Raw genomic sequence first — 21,423 nt, 5'->3', positions numbered from 1 at the left:
GCTTTATACAGTCTCCTGTAGGTAAAACTTGCTATTTTGGCTTAAATAGCAACGCTTTTCTTGCCGAATAAAGCAAGCGAAAATTTGTGTATGCAATAATTTCTCAAAAATCATTCTGAACCTAATGAAGAAAAATATATTTCATTGTATTTGTTTATTAATAAATTATTGTGAATTTATCTAAAATATATTTAGTTGAATTAGGCTAAATTAAATTGTGCTTGTTATAATAAGGTTAGGTAAGTTTTCTAATGTTCTTTTGGTATAAAATTATTAATTTTTTGCATTAACATAAATGAAAAAAATATATCTTTAAACGTGTAAGAGAAAATTTTGGAAAGGACTTAATTTTACATGAGTTCTTGCTAATGGACCAGTTTTAATTATTCGGCACGATATATATATATATATATATATATATATATATATATATATATATATATATATATATATTGAAAGAATTAAGAGTAAGACGGAGAATAGGATAGCAGATGAACAAGGAGGCTTAAGGAAAGGTAGGGAGTGTGTGGACCAGGTGTTTACAGTGAAACATATAAGTGAACAGTATTTAGATAAGGCTAAAGAGGTCTTTGTGGCATTTATGGATTTGGAAAATGCATATGACAGGGTGGATAGGGGGGCAATGTGGCAGATGTTGCAGGTGTATGGTGTAGGAGGTAGGTTACTGAAAGCAGTGAAGAGTTTTTACGAGGATAGTGAGGCTCAAGTTAGAGTATGTAGGAAAGAGGGAAATTATTTCCCAGTAAAAGTAGGCCTTAGACAAGGATGTGTGATGTCACCGTGGTTGTTTAATATATTTATAGATGGGGTTGTAAGAGAAGTAAATGCGAGGGTCTTGGCAAGAGGCGTGGAGTTAAAAGATAAAGAATCACACATAAAGTGGGAGTTGTCACAGTTGCTCTTTGCTGATGACACTGTGCTCTTGGGAGATTCTGAAGAGAAGTTGCAGAGATTGGTGGATGAATTTGGTAGGTTGTGCAAAAGAAGAAAATTGAAAGTGAATACAGGAAAGAGTAAGGTTATGAGGATAACAAAAAGATTAGGTGATGAAAGATTGGATATCAGATTGGAGGGAGAGAGTATGGAGGAGGTGAATGTATTCAGATATTTGGGAGTGGACGTGTCAGCGGATGGGTCTATGAAGGATGAGGTGAATCATAGAATTGATGAGGGGAAAAGGGTGAGTGGTGCACTTAGGAGTCTGTGGAGACAAAGAACTTTGTCCTTGGAGGCAAAGAGGGGAATGTATGAGAGTATAGTTTTACCAACGCTCTTATATGGGTGTGAAGCATGGGTGATGAATGTTGCAGCGAGGAGAAGGCTGGAGGCAGTGGAGATGTCATGTCTGAGAGCAATGTGTGGTGTGAATATAATGCAGAGAATTCGTAGTTTGGAAGTTAGGAGGAGGTGCGGGATTACCAAAACTGTTGTCCAGAGGGCTGAGGAAGGGTTGTTGAGGTGGTTCGGACATGTGGAGAGAATGGAGCAAAACAGAATAACTTCAAGAGTGTATCAGTCTGTAGTGGAAGGAAGGCGGGGTAGGGGTCGGCCTAGGAAAGGTTGGAGGGAGGGGGTAAAGGAGGTTTTGTGTGCGAGGGGCTTGGACTTCCAGCAGGCATGCGTGAGCGTGTTTGATAGGAGTGAATGGAGACAAATGGTTTTTAATACTTGACGTGCTGTTGGAGTGTGAGCAAAGTAACATTTATGAAGGGGTTCAGGGAAACCGGTAGGCCGGACTTGAGTCCTGGAGATGGGAAGTACAGTGCCTGCACTCTGAAGGAGGGGTGTTAATGTTGCAGTTTAAAAACTGTAGTGTAAAGCACCCTTCTGGCAAGACAGTGATGGAGTGAATGATGGTGAAAGTTTTTCTTTTTCGGGCCACCCTGCCTTGGTGGGAATCGGCCAGTGTGATAATAATAATAATATATATATATACATATATATATATATACATATATATATATATATATATATATATATATATATAAGAGCAGGCGAAATATACACAAACACTGATCTCTGGCTGAAGGAGACTCGAACCTACGAACCTTGGAACAAGGTACGCAGTGCTATACCAAACTCACCACACTGGACCAATACCTTGGAGTCCAGCTTGCGCTAGACTTTGATCCAAGGCAGCCAGCTTTCAGGGAGAAGGCTTACAGCTTATCTCATCCCCTGCATGCATCAGCCTTACTAGAGAGTTTTTAACAATGCAGTGTTTGTGTATATTTTGCCTGCTCTTGCGAATTCCTTGCATTGTTAATATCTCTAGTAAGGCTGATGCATGCAGGGGATGAGATGAAAAGCTGTAAGCCTTCTCCCTGAAAGCTGGCTGCCTTGGATCAAACTCTAGCGCAAGCTGGACTCCAAGGTATTGGTCCAGTGTGGTGAGTTTGGTATAGCACTGCGTACCTTATTCCAAGGTTCGTAGGTTCTAGTCTCCTTTAGCCAGAGATCAGTGTTTATATATATATATATATATATATATATATATATATATATATATATATATATATATATATATATATATATATATCCCCTAATAACATATATATCCAAGCTTCCTGACCATACCGAGAAGCCTCCCTCGCATTCCTTCTTAGGTTGACCAGACGCGCAGAAGCAGACATGCTGGGCTCTCTCCAAGATTACCAAATTTACACAAATAGCCCGCACATAGAAGAGAGGAGCTTACGACGAAGTTTCGGTCCGACTTGGACCATTTACAGTCTACATTGTTTCCCTGCCATCATCACTCCACCTCGAACCCCAACACAACATTGTAATGATTCCTTCAGTAATCCAGTCTGCCATTCTACTCTTTTATTAGTTACTTAACTCACATTATTACGATTTTAAACATACGTAGACGAATGAGTTAAATCATAACTGTTTTTTCCAGGTATGAGATTCATGCGCTTTTACATCATTATTAGTGCGACTTTAGCTTGTCTGCTGTTAAATTAGTAATCCCGTCTTCCTGAGATGCTAATTTAAATCAACGATGATCTTAGCAACACAACCTAAACACAACCTAAATAACGTAGATAGAGAAATTAGCTTAGTTATAAAAAAAAAAACAGGCAACATGAGATGGGAGAACAAGGGTGGCCTGTTTGTTAGTCTCTCTTGTGAACTAAGTTCCTCACCAACCCATTGAAATGCTCAGCCATTTTCAGAGACTTTTGTAATTATTTTTCTTAGTGGGTTTGGGGGGTTGAGAAACACCTGGCAGATATGGGCCAGTAGGCCTGCTGCGGTGTTCCTCCTTTCTTATGTTCATTTCCAGTTTTTATTTTGGTTGCAGGGGTTGATTCACAGTTCCTGGCTCGGCCTTTTCGCCGGTCACTACTAGGTCTACTCCTGGCTACAAGAACTTTGTCGTACCTCTTCCTAAAGCTGTGTGTGAATCCCAACTCTGCTTCGTTCCCTAGAATATTCCACTTCCTGATAACTCTTAAGACTGAAGAAATACTTCCTAATATCCCTCGGATTCGTCTGCGTTTTTCAACTTCCAGTTGTACCTTCTTGTTCCTATTTACCATCTCTGAAATACGTATTGTGTGTGTGTGTGCACGCGCGTGCTTGTCTTGATTGAATGTGAGCAGTTGTAAGAGTAAGGATCACTGAATGACCTTTGGGTCCCGGTGCTCTACAAATGCCACAGTCTCCACACCTTTTCTTGCACCATCAAGAGGTCTGTATTTCTCTATACATAAGAATCTCTAGAATTCGGCTCACCACTGAGAAATTTTGGGTCGCGTAGCCTCACGCGTGAGAGTGCATGAGTGTGTGTGTACTCGCCTATTTGGAATTCTTTCTTTCGTAGAAATGTTAGATTAAATGATAAGTAAACTTGACATTCATTTTTTTTTTTTACTTTCCTGTGTGCTTCTTTAGAGATCTGTTTCCCGAATTATTTTTGCTAATATAAGTGGTCTGGTATGAAACTGGTCACTGGGTCTGTCATCCCGGAATCATTAATGTTGTATAACGTTGTATTGTATTATTGATCAATAAGACACATGCACAACACTTATGCATTTTTACTGGCCATACGTTTTGCCAGTCCAAATTCTTCCTCAGTCGAATATAGATGACTATAATACTGGTGACAGTAGACAAGGTAGACCTTGACAGGTGGCTAGTCCCTTAGCCCCTTAAGTCTGAGCATCTATCAAGGTTGAAGGACTGATCACCTCAAAATTACCTCTCCACTTCCGTCTCCCCTGTTATAATCACTTGTATTCGACTGAAAAAGCCTTTTGTGACAGTGAGGAGTCTCCTTATATATTTTAATCAGTATCTCTGTATTCTATACTATTTAAAATATAAAGTTGTATGTATTATTAAAATGTGTGTATGCACAGGTTACCATCACATACGTGTGGCCGAGGTCCTGGGATGTTGGCTGTGTCCCAGGTGTTCACACTCTTGTTGTCACTACGCCCATCCCACCGCCCCTGACACCACTACCTCGCCCACGCCCCTCACCGTGGCACACTGCAAGCACTCTCTGCGGGGAACATCAGGAGCGGGGCTGACTCTGGAGTACTGCGAGCGTGGCCGCAAGTTGGAGTGGAGGCCTCGTGCAGTAGCGCTGGTACACGCTGCAGGAGATGTGGTAGTAGCATGGTACCAAGCCATCTGGGCACTCCTGCACGGTGAGTTAAGAGTTTCTTCCACTTGTCCAACTCCAGAGTTCATAGACGAAGAAATCTCAAAAAATTTATGATATAGCTAATGATCTAAAATACCCAGGTTACTTAATTGATACTTTAAAATAGCTAGAAATACTTTTTAAAATTCAAAAGGGACAATCAACCTTATTCAGCTAAAAACATGTTGGTTCTCGCTTACCATGAAAACTTGGCTGATATGTCTTCTTTACTTTAGACTTTGAATATAAAAGTTGTATTTAAAAGTCTAAAGTAAAGAAGGCATATCAGCCAAGTTTTTATGGTAAGCGAGAACCAACATGTTTTTAGCTGAATAAGGTTAATTGTTCCTTTTGAATTGTAAAAAGTATTTCTAGTATTTTAAAGTATCAATTAAGTTTCGTTCTTACGTATTATGGGGGCATTCTTGCAACTTAAAATCTAAGTTATCCTTTCGCATAAACTTAGGGTGTCTGATGCTTGCTGAAGAAGTTGTATTACTATCCCTTGAGAGTTTACATTACTATCGCAGTTTACATTACTATCTTCAGTAATATAACAACTCCAACAATGACAACTCTCCTTGCTTCTTTTTTTTTTTTTTGGCTTTTGTTGCAATTTTCTTGCATATATTTTTATGGATATAATATTTTTGGTAATTAACTTTTGAAGAAAACTTTAGAAAATATATACATTAATGACAGTATATATCAAAGTTTTGCATTAGTTGTGACCATTACCTTCATCATCACAACATTGTCATCATTATCATCATCTCATCATTGATATTATTATTTTTTATATAGTCGTTGTCACTGTAATACAGTTACTTTCTGCATCATAATGAATATTTAAGTTGCATGTAATATTTCACAAATAACATTTTGGCTAGGAAGTTTTGGACATCCCTCGATCCATTCTTGACATTATCAGGTCACGCAAAGTTGACAAAAATTTCCTCTTCACAGCTATAGATTTGTTTCTTAAATTGATCCAGCCACTGTATGGTGACTTTCATTCCTTGTCTTGTGTATATTATCCCAGTGTGGCATAAACACTGACAATCGAACTGATTTTTTCCATGACTGAGACTAAAAACTCTGCCCATATCTCCATAATCTTTTGAGAAAACACTTACCCCACTCGACTTCAAAGAAACCATTAGTAACATTACATGCTCATACACTCTGCTCCCTGCCAAACTTTTAGAAGTTCGTATTTAAAATTTGCAAGAAACTTCTATCATATATCCTAAATATACTATGGAGATGGAATCAGAAAACAGGAATAATCAGTCATTTAAAAAATTACAAATAGTATTAGTAAACCATATACAAAAATGGTAGTTGTGTACGAATGGTATATAATACTGACAAGATGAGAGTAAGACACATGTGCAACATCTGGGTATCTTTATTGTAGACGTTTCGCCATCCAGTGGTTTTATCAATACAAATTCCAGGACATAACTTGAAGACAGTAGAACTATGTACAGAAGATGTTGCACATGTGTCTTACTCTCACAAAAATGGTAGTTCAGAGTGCAGCACAAGTTCCAAATACAGCTAAGTGTTACCATTGAAGATCTGAATTATTATTATTATAATCATGTGGGAGCGCTAAACCCTTAGGATTATACAACGCATGTGGGGGGGGAGGGACGGAAGATATTCAGGCTCAATTCAGAGAACTGGAGCACAGATCCAATTCCCTAGATCAAGAGCCCCTCACCAGCGTCAAGGAACCTCCCTTGAGGGGATGTGAAGATCTGAAGCAAATCAGATTTAGTATTTTCAAGTTATCACATTGCCACTAATATTTCGGTTTCTTCAATAAAAATGGCAAATTAGGACATATATAGGACCTAAACTAATTCAAACTTTACATTAACAAACAGCAGCTTTGAAACCAAACTTAAGAGGAATTCTCTTATGTAAGAGGAACCAGTATCCTAAAATTCACAAGCACATTAAAGTTTGAAGCCAGTCGGAATTTGCATTAGCAAATTATGAGCATTGAAAGGCGAAGAAAGTTGGATGATGCACACAGGAATTATTGCAAGAAATTCATTATTTTAGTTTTGCCAGTTTCTTGCATAAGGTGTGATGTGCATTCATTCTGCTAGCACCAACACCCTGGTTGATCAGTCCATCAACCAGGAGGCCTAGTCTGGGATCAGGCTGCTAGGGCCTGGTCCCAAGTAACCTGGAACCAGGCTCTAGCAGGTAACCTGCTTGCAAGTGTCTTGGGGGATGCGGCTGACCGTGAAGCAAATTATAACTGTCACCCTAATGCTTCGTCCTCTCCATTAGCATCGTGGTTATAATTACCAGGGTGCCCGTAGGGACCTCTGGGAACTTTTAGGAGAGCCTTCCAACCTGAAGTGATAGTATGTGTGTGTATGTTAGTTACCATTTTGTCCTAGGCACATGTCGATTAGACACTAGGCCTGTTGTATATGTGTTCGTGTGTGTGGGGGTGCGTAGGGCGCGTGTGTGTGTGTGTGTGTGTGTGTGTGGGGGTGTATGTGTGTGTGTGTGTGTGTGTGTGTGTGTGTGTGTGTGTGTGTGTGTGTGTGTGTGTGTGTGTGTGTGTGTGTGTGTGTGGTGCACATACACGCGCAGGCATGTAACATGGACACAACAAACACACAGGTCTGTGTGTGTACTCACCTAATTGTGGTTGAAGGGTTCGATACTCAGCTCCTGGCCCCGCCTATTCACTGAACGCTACTAGGTCCTCTCTCTCCCTACTCCATGAGCTTTATCATACCTCATCTTAAAGCTATGTATGGTTCCTGCCTCTACTACCTCACTTGCTAGACTACTCCACTTCCTGACAACTCTATGACTGAAGAAATACTTCCTAACATCGTGTGTGCGTGAGTGTGTGTGTGTGTGTGTGTGTGTGTGTGTGTGTGTGTGTGTTTGTGTGACCCAACAATTAATATTTGCACTAATAACTCATCACAGTTGTGACCGGGTGTGGACGTGTGGAGTTTCATTGCTTTATAATTTGTTCATTATTATAACCATGTATAAACGTAAGTAAGCAAATTTACTTACATGATTCATTACCTTTGTAACTTCTGACTTCATTACCTTTGTACCTTGTTCAGCTATCAAAACTTTGGGGCCCAGTCCCTGGACCCATTGTGTACCTCTGTAATCTTTTGACTACCGCCCACAGGATGGGTATAGGGTGCATAATAAACATATTAAACTAAACTTCACACACACACACACACACACACACACACACACACACACACACACACAGGTGTGCATATGTATGCACACACACAGACGCAAAGGATTTGTTAAAGATTTGGTTACGTGTGTGTGTGTGTGTGTGTTCTTATCAACATGTTTGATTTATTATTGTAACGAGCCCTTAGTGACATCCTAGGTCAAAGTTCTCGAATCTTACAACTTCTTAATTATTTTTGCCTTTATAGAACTGGTAAGTTAGAGAGAGAGAGAGAGAAAGAGAGAGGTCGCAGGCTGGCCTGCTGGTGCCGGGGGCGGTACATCATCGATCACCATGACTGGAGAGTCTTCACAGAAACCCTTGACCAAAGTCCTGCAAGAACCTTCCTCTCAGAGAAGGATATACACTAATGAAAGTTGTAATGTTAATTACAGCAGCGATATCAGCAGCAGAAGCACCAGCAATAATTGCAATAAAAAACAGTATGCAATAATGATGCTGGTGGTGGTGATCCTTCCCTACTATTTGTTGATAACTTGTAATAAAGGAGAGGGAGCAGAGACTCGAGTCCCACCACGTTATTGATTAAGCTTCATGTGTTTGTTGACTATGGTTATATAATTCATTGTTCCTGGACGTAAGCAGTGGAACATGTATGCTGTGGATTACATTCACTGTGGAGCTTGTGCTCAGTGGACCTCCTACACAGTGAATCAACAGAACATTGGATCATCTGCACATTTGATCACGTGCACATAAGGTCTCTCACAGTGTATCACCTACACAGTGTACCCTAAATACAGCACCGTAACAGAGACGAGGCAGGGTGTTCTTGTGGATCAGGGAGATTCCCAGAAGACAGAAATAGCAAAGAATGAGAGAGAACCACCGCCTACAAGAGGTCCAGCGCTACACATATACGAGTCTATGGTCTTGTACTCTGCTGCATCTAGTTTTTCCTTGCACTGATTATATTTAGTGTTGGAGAGAAAATTTGATAGTTATTGCCTTATTCTGTGACATTTCTAGTGATGGAACGATATCAAAATTTTTGTCATTACTGATGAAAAGAGGTATTTCATGTTATCCAGGTGTAAAAAAAAGCAGATTGGGACCTACACGAGCCAAAATCAATCTAAACTTTTCTCTAAGCATTATTGAGCAGTTTTCAAGAGAGTAAATACCCCATGTATGTCAGAACGTAAATCAAGCTACTGAATCACGTAACAGGTGGGGGTTCGAACCCATGGCAGGTAGGTCTTAACACTCACAGGTCAGTGTGTCAATTTTGGGACTCACTTGCCATGGGTTTAAACCCCATCCGTTCACTGATTTGTTTGCAATCGTGTTATTACGATTTCGTGAGAACCGATAATATTATTTTGGCCGATACCGTTGTCAATACCAACAACATTATCAGATACTCGCCTATACCGGTACTTAGGCACGCCCCTACTTAATACTATTAATATCTTTATTCCTACAAGTACATGTACAAGGTATACAGGTCTAGCTGACATCAATGACATACTACTATATAGAAACCCGCTTGTTATGCTGAGCATTTCCCGCAAATTAGGTCAGTTTTTGTCCCAGGATGCGACCCACACCAGTCGACTAACACCCAGGTACCCATTTTAGTGATGAGGAACACAGACAGCCGTTGTAAGGAAACACGACCAGTGTTTCTACCCTCGCCGGTAATCGAACCCGGACACTTCACCGTGTGAAGCGAGAGCTTAGGCACCAGGTCACGGGGCGCCGCGGCCTGAGTACCTAAGGGTGAGTTTTGATTGAGACTATATATTGTATTACTTGATGTAAGTGTTCTTGTTTAGTTTCACACTGCTTTCATGGTGCACGTGGAAACTGTGATTGTATGTATTGAACTATGTTTTTGTGTGTGTGTGTGCAAATAAGCAGTTTTTAGTTAGTTTAATATGTTTATTATGCACCCCATACCCATCCTGTGGGCGGTAGTCAAAAGATTACAGAGGTACATAATGGGTCCAGGGACTGGGCCTCAAAATTTTGATAGCTGAGCAAGTTAGAGGTAATGAATTCACAATTTACAAAGGTAATGAACTCACAATTTACAAAGGTAATGAACTCCAGGTAGGTCTAGTCACAATCATGACAAGTTACAAAGGTATTTACAGATTACAGAGGTACACAATGGGTCCAGGGACCGGGCTCAGGGTTGAGGGAGTGTCACCACTGGAGACTTTTGAGTGTGTCTTGGCGGCCCACATATCCATCAACCAGGTTGTGATGGATATGTGGGCCATTTGGCCTCCAGCAGCAACAGCCTGGTGTTGACCAGGCAAGCCTGGCCCATGGCCGGACTCTGGAAATAGAAAAACCCTCGAAACTCATCAAAGGTATATCTGAATATAATTAACTTTATGGCCTCAGTTCAGACATAAATATCATTGTTCAGCAATCTCAGTGGTGGCGAGTGTCTTGAGTTTTTGTTGTTAAAGAGTGCAAGTATGAAGGTAATGCGTGCCAGAGTGTATTAGTGCCACTCGTCAGGGAGTACACACACACTCGACGAGTGAGTCAGGTGACAGACCAAACATAATGGCAAGGGAGAGACTTGTCCTCGCTCACTTCCTGCCTCGACTCAGCTCAGTGCTTCGTGTTGGAAGCTTGTTACGCTTTTGAATTTACGTGACTTAGAGATATCCTTCCTTGGCACATTACACTTTCCAGAATGCGATCCATAACAGTCTGCTAACAGCCATGTACATGTTCACTGCTTGATGAACAGAAGAAACAAAACCAAGGAAACGTACCTAGCTGTTCCACTCTCCTCAGGAATGAACCCGGGTCTTACGGTTGTCAGGTGATCTAAGTCGCATTACTGCCTAGGCCTATAATCAAAAGGACTCCATTTTTAGAAATATTGAAGTTTTATTTTTATAGAAGTGCCAGGGTAGTCTTAGATGACATGTGGCTGCCAGCTTACATGAAGCTGCCAGCTTACATGAAGCTGCCAGCTTACATGAAGCTACCAGCTTACATGAAGCTACCAGCTTACATGAAGCTGCCAGCTTACATGAAGCTGCCAGCTTACATGAAGCTACCAGCTTACATGAAGCTGCCAGCTTACATGAAGCTGCCAGCTTACATGAAGCTACCAGCTTACATGAAGCTACCAGCTTACATGAAGTGCCAGCTAACATGAAACTGCCAGCTTACATGAAGTGCCAGCTAACATGAAACTGCCAGCTTACATGAAGTGCCAGCTTACATGAAACTGCCAGCTTACATGAATGCCAGATTACATGAAACTGTCAGCTTACATGAAACTGCCAGCTTACATCAAGTGCCAGCTTACATCAAGTGCCAGCTTACATGAAACTGCCAGCTTACATGAAATGCCAGCTTACGTAAAGCCTCCAGCAGGCTCCAGGCTGACTACTGCTGCCGGGGGCGGCGCATATCGATCACCATGACTGTATTCTCTACACCCCTCACCTCACCAACACACACGGGGCAAGGAGCTGTGACTCGACCCCTGCAACCACATATAGGTGAGAGGGAGTCTTATAAAATTATTATTTCTGGGAATGATTGGTTATGAAAATTACATTGAAGTTAATAATAACAACGACAATACTTTTAGAAAAAGATAATTATAGTACTAACAAGATCATTGTACTAGAGGATCAAGGCCTGATCAACCAGGTTATTTCTGGAATCATGCAGTCTGCTGTACGAACCACAGCCCGGCTAATCAGGAACTAATTTGAAGAATTTTTAAGTTTTCTATTGAAGCCGTTACAGGTCTGTTTGTACTTCCCCGTTGCATGAAGGATGGGCAGTGAAAGAGTGGGGGACCTCTGACACTCATCGACGTCTCTTAGAGTAATTTCATTGTCCAGGTTTGGAACCAGCCTTCCAGGATTTTTCAGGTGTAAATTATGAAGTACTTTTCTCGCCTACATTCCAAGGAATACTGTTGAAGAGTCTTCGAGCATTCTCAGTATTGTAAATGTGGGATTGAATGCATACAAGATGTGAAAATTCTCTGTTTTCTAGCACAGCAATCTCGCTTTCCTTGAAGGGGGCCGTTTACATCAGCATTGCAGCATGGAGAGAGCAAGTGGCTTGAAGAGTATTATCTTTGGCTCAGCATTGTGATCCTTGCATGTGAGATCTTCTGACATGATCACTGCCAATACTCGCACAGGGACCTTTAGCTCTATTGAATGATTTTAGCTTGTCCTGTGCTCTGCTTCAATTTTTATTTCCTCCGTTCTTCTAATAGCGGTGCAGTTCAAGTTTGTCCTCGCTGAATATCTCATTGCTGCCTGAGGCCCACTGGAAGACTTCATTTATATCTGCTTGAAGATTTGCTGTGTCTTCGATGGACGCCTTGTTCTTAATGACAAACGTGTATGATATCTGTTCTGTTTGATTAGATCACTCACATTTGCCCTCATCTAGTTGGTGTATAGAACATGAGCTGGTATGTTGACACCATCTGGCACATTGTAGATATGAAACAGCACATCCTTAAGCTGTGCTGGCCACGTCGGATCTTTCGGTGTAGGTTATTTTCAATATCACTGTTGATTTCAACTTTTAAATATTTGTATTGTTCACAGAATTCAGTGGCAGTGTTATTGAGCTGGAAGGACGGTATATTATTACTGCACACTTTGGGACAGAAGATTTTGGTCTTGTCTGTGGATACGTCAAGACTACAGTCAATGCTGTTAGCTAACAAGGCGTCGCGAAGAGCTTGTGATCTGTTTGCTGTGTTTGCAAAAATGCAGATTTCTTCTGCATAGCAAATAACAGCCTCGTCATCTTGTGTAGGGATAATGTTTGACACAAGCCTGTCTATCACAACATTAAAGAGAGAGGGGCTGAGTACTTCATTCTGGAGTGTACCCATCTCAAGAGTAGGCACTGGTGGCGCTCTTGGTACCTTTGTGTGTGAGGAAGTGAAAGATATAGCAAGTGAAGAGCAAGCGCGCCATGGATACAATAAGAGAACACCGTCATTATGTGTGATCCAAGACCGTTCGGTCTGCTTCCAGCAGATGTCATGTTGCCGGAACAAGTATAGAAATTTCAAGAGGAAACTGGATTACCTGTGCACATGCCAGAGCAACCAGACTATGATGGTTTTGTAGGCTAACAGACCACAAACAGAAACAACTAAGTTAGTACAAAAGCCTGATCTCAGGTGGGGCTGCGAGGGTAAAAAAAAATTCGCGAAACCTGACACAGGTATATCACAGGCGAAGACGAAGACTCGCAGAACATCTAAAAGGTTTCAGACTTTCTCAAGAATAAAACATGAAGACTAGTGATGAAAATGGAAAAATTTCATTGTGCTCAAGTTGATACTTCATACAGAGTCCACGAGAAACACGAAGAGCAAAATGCTATAAATAAAAGTGAAATAAACGACGAAGAAAATTTTTCTCATACAAAATCCAGAGCAAAAAACCATTTCTTAGAGAAGACGGAACGTACACTGATGACGAAAAAAAAGTCAATATTCGACTCGTGTGCTCAGTGTGCCGTTAATGAGACTTAATTAACCATCCACATGATTTTTTTTTGTCGTGAGCGAGAATCAAAATTCTTCTATCTCCATAATTTTTTACATAACCTCACGTGACTTCGAACAAATCATTGATGGTATGGCCACAAACTGCGTGCGGCTATCACAGCCTGGTTGATCAGGCCCTTAGCCAGGAAGACTGGTCAGGGACTAGACAGTGGGGGCATTGACGCCTAGAACTATCTACAGGTAAACTTCAGGTAATATGCTAATTTATTCAAACCATCTAACTTTACCAAACAAAATCTAATCTAACCTTAGCTAACTAAAAATAGCAAAAAATAAAATTTCTATGAAATTTCAAGCGCGCAGAAATGCACTAAGGGTTGTTAGTGTGAATCTGGCCGCCACCATGTAAAGAGCAGGATACTCTGGCAGTGATGTCACCTTCATATACCGGACTTCCCGGTTTTATAACCCCGATAGCTTTCATCTGTATTTTACTTAATAATAATAATTATATTTGCCATATCCTTTTTGAACATTATTTAAAGACAGTATTTTTGGTGTGATTATTGGTATGTTGATGCTGACATTTTTTTGTGCCCAGGTTTGCCTCAGCGTCCTAAGCGAGTACTAGTGATAATCAACCCTGAGGGTGGTAAAAGGTGTGCCCATAACGTCTATGCCAAGAAGGTGGCTCCACTCTTCCGTCGTGCTGCCCTCCATGCCACAGTAGTCCAAGTCAGTTGTTCTCACTACTTGTTTCGTTTTAATTAATTTCTCTTTCCTCCTTCCTACAAGGTGAGATATTCAACAGGTATTTTATCACCGGACAGTGTCACACAAGGTAGCTGAAAACATATTTTTTTTTTTTAATTTACAATTGCAGTGTTAATCTTAGGGGTTGTCAGTGGGAGTGCGTGTAGAATCTCCGTTTTATTATATAGACCTTTCTTGTATGTTCGACTGCTTATGTAGTGTTTAGAGGCAAGGTGCCTCCGTTGTGACAAGAGTACTTCAGTGTTAGGGAAGATGTGTCAGAAAACAGGAAAAGTGTTTCCTGACGAGGGTCTTAGTCATGTGATGACCAGCCAGTGGAGTTTTTTGATCAACTGACCGGAACCTTCCACTGACTTACCAGTCCACCCCCTTAAAAATTAAGGTTATAATTATAACCATAGTTTTCGCTTCAGTGTTGTGATACGGCAGCTGTTTATTCAGTTACACTGATGGTTAGATGTTTAACAGTAAAGTGCAGCCTCCCCACCCACTCTTCATACTGAAGACACTTTACTTCCCACCTCCAAAACTCAAGTCCTGCTACGCCTGTTTCCTTTCATGAATGTTAATGAATATAAGTACTTTAACACACATACCTGCCGGATGCAAGACATTGCTCCTCAAGAGTAAACTCTGTACAAACCGAGACCTTGGCTTCCTTCCAGGGTCAGAATCAAATGCCTCCGAGGTCATAAGATCTTGACCACGAGGTTAGTCATCAAGTAAACCAAAAGAAACCAGAGGAAAACCATTATATAAGATCAGATGTAAACACAAACTGTACAGGAACTAGCACCAATAGCTCGAATGAAACAGCAGATAATTGAAACGCCAGAAGTCACAGGACAGAAAACACCCATCTGTGTCAGCACTTCGCCTGGGGTGTTGGTAAATATGGCGAGACCGGAGGCAGGAATGGTGTGTGTGTGTGTATATATATATATATATATATATATATATATATATATATATATATATATATATATATATATATATATATATAAGATAAGATAAGATAAGATTTCGTTCGGATTTTTAACCCCATGGTAGAGTTATAATTGAAAGAATTAAGAGTAAGACGGAGAATAGGATAGCAGATGAACAAGGAGGCTTTAGGAAAGGTAGGGGGTGTGTGGACCAGGTGTTTACAGTGAAACATATAAGTGAACAGTATTTAGATAAGGCTAAAGAGGTCTTTGTGGCATTTATGGATTTGGAAAAGGCGTATGACAGGGTGGATAGGGGGGCAATGTGGCAGATGTTGCAAGTGTATGGTGTAGGAGGTAGGTTACTGAAAGCAGTGAAGAGTTTTTACGAGGATAGTGAGGCTCAAGTTAGAGTATGTAGGAAAGAGGGAAATTTTTTCCCAGTAAAAGTAGGCCTTAGACAAGGATGTGTGATGTCACCGTGGTTGTTTAATATATTTATAGATGGGGTTGTAAGAGAAGTAAATGCGAGGGTCTTGGCAAGAGGCGTGGAGTTAAAAGATAAAGAATCACACACAAAGTGGGAGTTGTCACAGCTGCTCTTTGCTGATGACACTGTGCTCTTGGGAGATTCTGAAGAGAAGTTGCAGAGATTGGTGGATGAATTTGGTAGGGTGTGCAAAAGAAGAAAATTAAAGGTGAATACAGGAAAGAGTAAGGTTATGAGGATAACAAAAAGATTAGGTGATGAAAGATTGAATATCAGATTGGAGGGAGAGAGTATGGAGGAGGTGAACGTATTCAGATATTTGGGAGTGGACGTGTCAGCGGATGGGTCTATGAAAGATGAGGTGAATCATAGAATTGATGAGGGAAAAAGAGTGAGTGGTGCACTTAGGAGTCTGTGGAGACAAAGAACTTTGTCCTTGGAGGCAAAGAGGGGAATGTATGAGAGTATAGTTTTACCAACGCTCTTATATGGGTGTGAAGCATGGGTGATGAATGTTGCAGCGAGGAGAAGGCTGGAGGCAGTGGAGATGTCATGTCTGAGGGCAATGTGTGGTGTGAATATAATGCAGAGAATTCGTAGTTTGGAAGTTAGGAGGAGGTGCGGGATTACCAAAACTGTTGTCCAGAGGGCTGAGGAAGGGTTGTTGAGGTGGTTCGGACATGTAGAGAGAATGGAGCGAAACAGAATGACTTCAAGAGTGTATCAGTCTGTAGTGGAAGGAAGGCGGGGTAGGGGTCGGCCTAGGAAAGGTTGGAGGGAGGGGGTAAAGGAGGTTTTGTGTGCGAGGGGCTTGGACTTCCAGCAGGCATGCGTGAGCGTGTTTGATAGGAGTGAATGGAGACAAATGGTTTTTAATACTTGACGTGCTGTTGGAGTGTGAGCAAAGTAACATTTATGAAGGGATTCAGGGAAACCGGCAGGCCGGACTTGAGTCCTGGAGATGGGAAGTACAGTGCCTGCACTCTGAAGGAGGGGTGTTAATGTTGCAGTTTAAAAACTGTAGTGTAAAGCACCCTTCTGGCAAGACAGTGATGGAGTGAATGATGGTGAAAGTTTTTCTTTTTCGGGCCACCCTGCCTTGGTGGGAATCGGCCAGTGTGATAATAAAAAAATTAATATATATATATATATATATATGTATATATATATATATTTATATATAATATATATATATATATATATATATATATATATATATATATATATATATATATATATATATATATATATATATATATATATATATATATGTATATATATATATATTTTTTTTTCAATATATAGGGAAGTACCACCTCTATAGCTGGAATGGGGACCCTCATCCTCAGAGAAGACAATAAACGTACCTCAGGGAAAACTCAAGGTTCTCCCCGGAGCTGTTTGAATATTTTCTTCTCCTACCACCCCCTATATATTTTTTATTCTATGTGAACATTTATTAATAAACAAAATACATTTACAGAAAAAAACATAAACATGAATACAATGGCACAATGTATCAAAGATGATGAATTTCCTCCAGCTCCTCCGAGGCTGGACGTGAGCCAAGTATGCAGCAAGCATTTCCCCTCTGGATGGCGACGCTGAGGCGCTGGAACATGAAAGTGGCTGCCCTTGGGTCCCTGGTGGTGTCGATGAGTCTGGAACCCAATTCTTTAAGGAAACGTGTGGCATTTTTTCCCCATGATCCCAAGGTCTCTGATCCCACTGGGACAAATTGATACTGTTGGCTAATGTCCCTGTACTTGCTGATCTTGTACTCCTCCCTGTGGTCAGCAGCTCCTCCCTGTCGCCCCACACTGTGATGGATATAGGTGTCAGCCAGTGTGGACACACAGGTATAGTCCCATGCTAAGAGCTTGCCATTCTTCCAAGGATAGATGGTGATCCCGTCGGGGCGGTTTGCTGGGTTGTGGGTATTGTTTGCTGCAAGTGATCGTGGCTCCCTCTCGGCAGGGCATCCAGCTGTAGCAAGGGTTCTCTTAATGATGTCGTTGACCTCATTGTGTCTTGCATGCCAGCCCTTGGTTTTGGAACAGTTAAGACCATGTAGACCGTATTGGTCTGCTTGCACTTCGCCGCAAATACACATATATTCTGTGTGAATTGGGGCAGCAAGGCGCAGAGCCACTGCAATACGGAGGGTCTTAGGGTCGAGTCGCGTTCCCATTGCCGATATGGGAACTGTTTGGAGGAAGTCCCCGGAGTGAGGTGCACTCACAGCCTGGAGACGGGCAATCTCCCTATCTGATGTTGCAGCCCTGAGCATGTTGGCAAGCACCTTTTCAGCAATTGGGCTATCCCAGCTTGACTGTTTGTGAGCCAGTGCTGCACTAGGGTTTGGTGCTGGAGCAGCAAGAGTCTCCCATTCGGTGATGGCACTGACATAGCTAGGGTCTTCTATTCCTGCTGAGTCACTGAGGGTGTCAGGAAGAATTTGTCTTATCAACTCGTTTGATGCAATGGAAGAGGATAGGAAAGCTGGTAGAGCAATCTGGGAGGATCTGCGTACTCCTAGCCCTCCAAGCCTGACCGGAAGTGAGGCTTGCAACCACTGTCCATCGTCAAGGGAAAGATTCAATACACTCTCTAGCATGGCCTTCAGGAGAGAGTCATATTCCTTGAGTTTTGGACTGCTGAAGGCTGGGGAGCATCTCAGAAAATAGGTAAGTTTTGGGGTTGACAGGCACCTGGTGAGTAGGTAGAAGGCATCGTGTGTGTCAATGTCTTTCATCCTGCTTTCCATCGTCCGGAGGTCTGAGACTTTTTTTCCTAGGATCAGATCGATGGCATTGGACCCAAGAGGAGCACCGAGGAGAGTGCTATTGGCTGGATCAATGGCTCGTGCTCCTGGTAAAACGGTACTAATATTCTGGATCAACTGTTGATTGGTAGAAACTATTTCACATTTGGTGGGGTTTAAAGAAAGGCCCAGGCTTTCTCCCATGTCTTTAATTTTACTGATGTCCTCCAGGAGAGATTCTGTTGTGCCAGCTAGGGTACCGTCGTCCAGGAACCAGATATTGAGCTCGCTGGAGAGTGCCTCCGTGACTTCCTTGATGACCAAACAAAATAGAAAGGGGGCGAGAGGGTCCCCCTGTTGCACGCCCTCACACGAGTCAATTTCATGGTCCCCAAACAATAGTTTGGAAGTCACACTATAACACGATTCTATGAAGGGATAAAGGGAAGGGAAGTTTCTATAAACTGCTTGGAGAGCAGCATCCCTTCTGACTGAGTTGAAAGCATTGGCAAAGTCCAATTTGACCAAGGCTTTTTCATAGGACATGTTTTTGATATATACTCGTGCTGCGTGGGCAGCTGCTTCACAGCCCTGTTGAACGCCGAAACCGAGCTGAGTTGGTTTCAGCATTGCAGCAGCCTCTTGACTCACCCTTCTTACTGCAGCCTTGGCGACTAGGCGCCGAAGGGTGTTACCCACTGCAATGGGCCTGATTCCGCCATCCTTTTTCCGGAGGGCACACAATGAGGCACCAAAGAAAAAGGGTCTGATGGCCTCTGGGACACCGCCAGCCAGGCACAGGTTGGAAAATTTGGTGAGTTCAGACAGCAGCCTCTCTGAAACCTCACCAAGTGCTGGATTGAGTATTTGTTTTAAGTGTTGAGGCCTTAAACCGGTGAAACCTCCTGCTGAACCCTGTGGAAATGACATAGCAGCTTTATACACATCAGCATCCTGTAAGGTTAGATGTTCTTCGCCTGCTGCAATGTCAGGGAGGTCAATGTTGGTACTGGGAGCCCTGGGTGGATGTTTGTCCTTCAGAGCTTGCGCCGTGCTGACGTCCTTGGGAGCGATGGTATCCTCACTGGTTATAAGTCTCAAAGCTCCAATAGTATTACCCTCTTCTATTTTTTTGCTAATTTGGGCTCTGATTTTTGAGGTGTCGGGTGTCCTGTTGTTGGCATTTGCCCGGCGGGTGTTTGTCGCCCTAGGGGGGAGACGGACGAGGTTGTCATCCCTTGGGAATGCATTTATTGCCCTAATAACATGTGTTGCTAGTGACTTGTCCCTCCTTGGTGGGACAGCCAAACAGGCATTGCCAAAAAGCAGCAAGTTGTGCCAGGATCTGTTGTTTGAAGGAGCATCGTTGACTTTCTTCAGAAGGTCAGTGAATTTGCTAGCAGCTTGAGGGCGAGCTGCTTTGGGGATGTGTGTCAGAGTCCTGGTGGATGTTAATTTGATTGCAGATTTGAGGTCCTCTGTAGAGGTGAAGTCACGGTAGCTGTCAGCCCTGTCTGCTGGGGGAGGCTGTTGGTTGTTCTCATTTGGAGCTCTCCTGGAGCCTAGACATCTATTGTGTGCACGGATGTTGCCAGATGTGGGATTGAGTGCACATTCCCTGTGGCACACCCGGCAGATGCCTCGTGAACGACAGCTTTGGCTCTGTCGTGAAGATTCCTGGGAACCCGCGACTACTTGTGACATTGCTGATATCGTGGGGGTGGGAGGGCGCCAGCTGTGGGGTGACGGGTGAAGGGCAGCATGGATGCATGGGGGATGAGGGTGGGGGAGTAGCGAGCGGCGGAACTTGTAATTGGTGGGGCACTAAACGGCAACACCCTTGGTCAGGAAGTCAGTGGGCCTAGGCTGGGATGAGGGGAGGGGATCTGGGATGGGGGAGGGGGGAGGGAGTGGCCCTGTGTGTTCGCTCAAGACGCACATCACTGACTAACTTTTGCTAATTGTTATACACTTATTGTTCCATTTAGAAAAAAACCCTCGCCATTTGGCACACTAATCACCATGCTCACACTATTAACCGAGGTGTTCTGTTCACCATCCAATGACCGTGTCGTGGGCGGCCACTTCCTTCCCCAACCCACGACCCCGGCCGATCACAGATGTAAACAAAACCTCCTCCACACCTCCACTGCCAGGATCCCCTCACCACCGCTACTTCCCAAATCCCAACATGCACACTGCACTTTCACTGATACAGAAGCAATGGTCCGATGTAGAGGTTTGTCACAACTCTGTGATCTCCGGTCGATACTCACGATGATGTCTGCCGAAACTGGCCCGCGTAAACCATGTTGGTTCCTGGTTTACACACAGAATGTATGGAGCACCACACACTGGCTCCCTCCCTCCACGCCGGCAAGCGCGTATATATATATATATATATATATATATATATATATATATATATATATATATATATATATATATATATATATATATAAATATATATATATATATATATATATATATATATATATATATATATATATATATATATATATATATATATATATATATATATATATATATATATATATATATGCATCAGCCTTACTAGAGATTTGAACAATGCAAGGAATTTGCATCCCCTGATGCATGCAGGGGATGAGATGAAAAGCTGTAAGCCTTCTCCCTGAAAGCTGGCTGCCTTGGATCAAACGTGTAGCGCAAGCTACACGCCAAGGTATTGTATGGAAGAGGGTAAGGTACCTAGGGATTGGCAGAGAGCATGCACAGTTCCTTTGTATAAAGGCAAAGGGGACAAAAGAGAGTGCAAAAATTATAGGGGGATAAGTCTGTTGAGTATACCTGGTAAAGTGTATGGTAGAGTTATTATTGAAAGAATTAAGAGTAAGACGGAGAATAGGATAGCAGGTGAACAAGGAGGCTTTAGGAAAGGTAGGGGGTGTGTGGACCAGGTGTTTACAGTGAAACATGTAAGTGAACAGTATTTAGATAAGGCTAAAGAGGTCTTTGTGGCATTTATGGATTTGGAAAAGGCGTATGACAGGGTGGATAGG

At 42.2% G+C, this 21,423-nt stretch overlaps 1 protein-coding gene across 1 annotated transcript in view; it reads left to right on the top strand.

Annotated features, from left to right (window-relative positions):
- Positions 1–4,394: 4,394 nt before the first annotated feature.
- Positions 4,395–21,423, top strand: part of Cerk (Ceramide kinase) — a gene marked incomplete at its 5' end in the record, with an annotated part of 47,343 nt that continues 30,314 nt past the window's right edge. Inside the window, 2 exon segments of the mRNA XM_070084732.1 lie at positions 4,395–4,688; positions 14,030–14,163. Coding sequence (XP_069940833.1) covers positions 4,395–4,688; positions 14,030–14,163 — 428 coding nt within the window.

The sequence above is a fragment of the Cherax quadricarinatus genome, chromosome 13 (assembly GCF_038502225.1).
Source record: "Cherax quadricarinatus isolate ZL_2023a chromosome 13, ASM3850222v1, whole genome shotgun sequence".
In the NCBI taxonomy this organism is placed as follows: domain Eukaryota; kingdom Metazoa; phylum Arthropoda; class Malacostraca; order Decapoda; family Parastacidae; genus Cherax; species Cherax quadricarinatus.
Note: the sequence above shows the minus strand (reverse complement) of the source record. Positions and strands in the feature narration are given on the sequence as shown.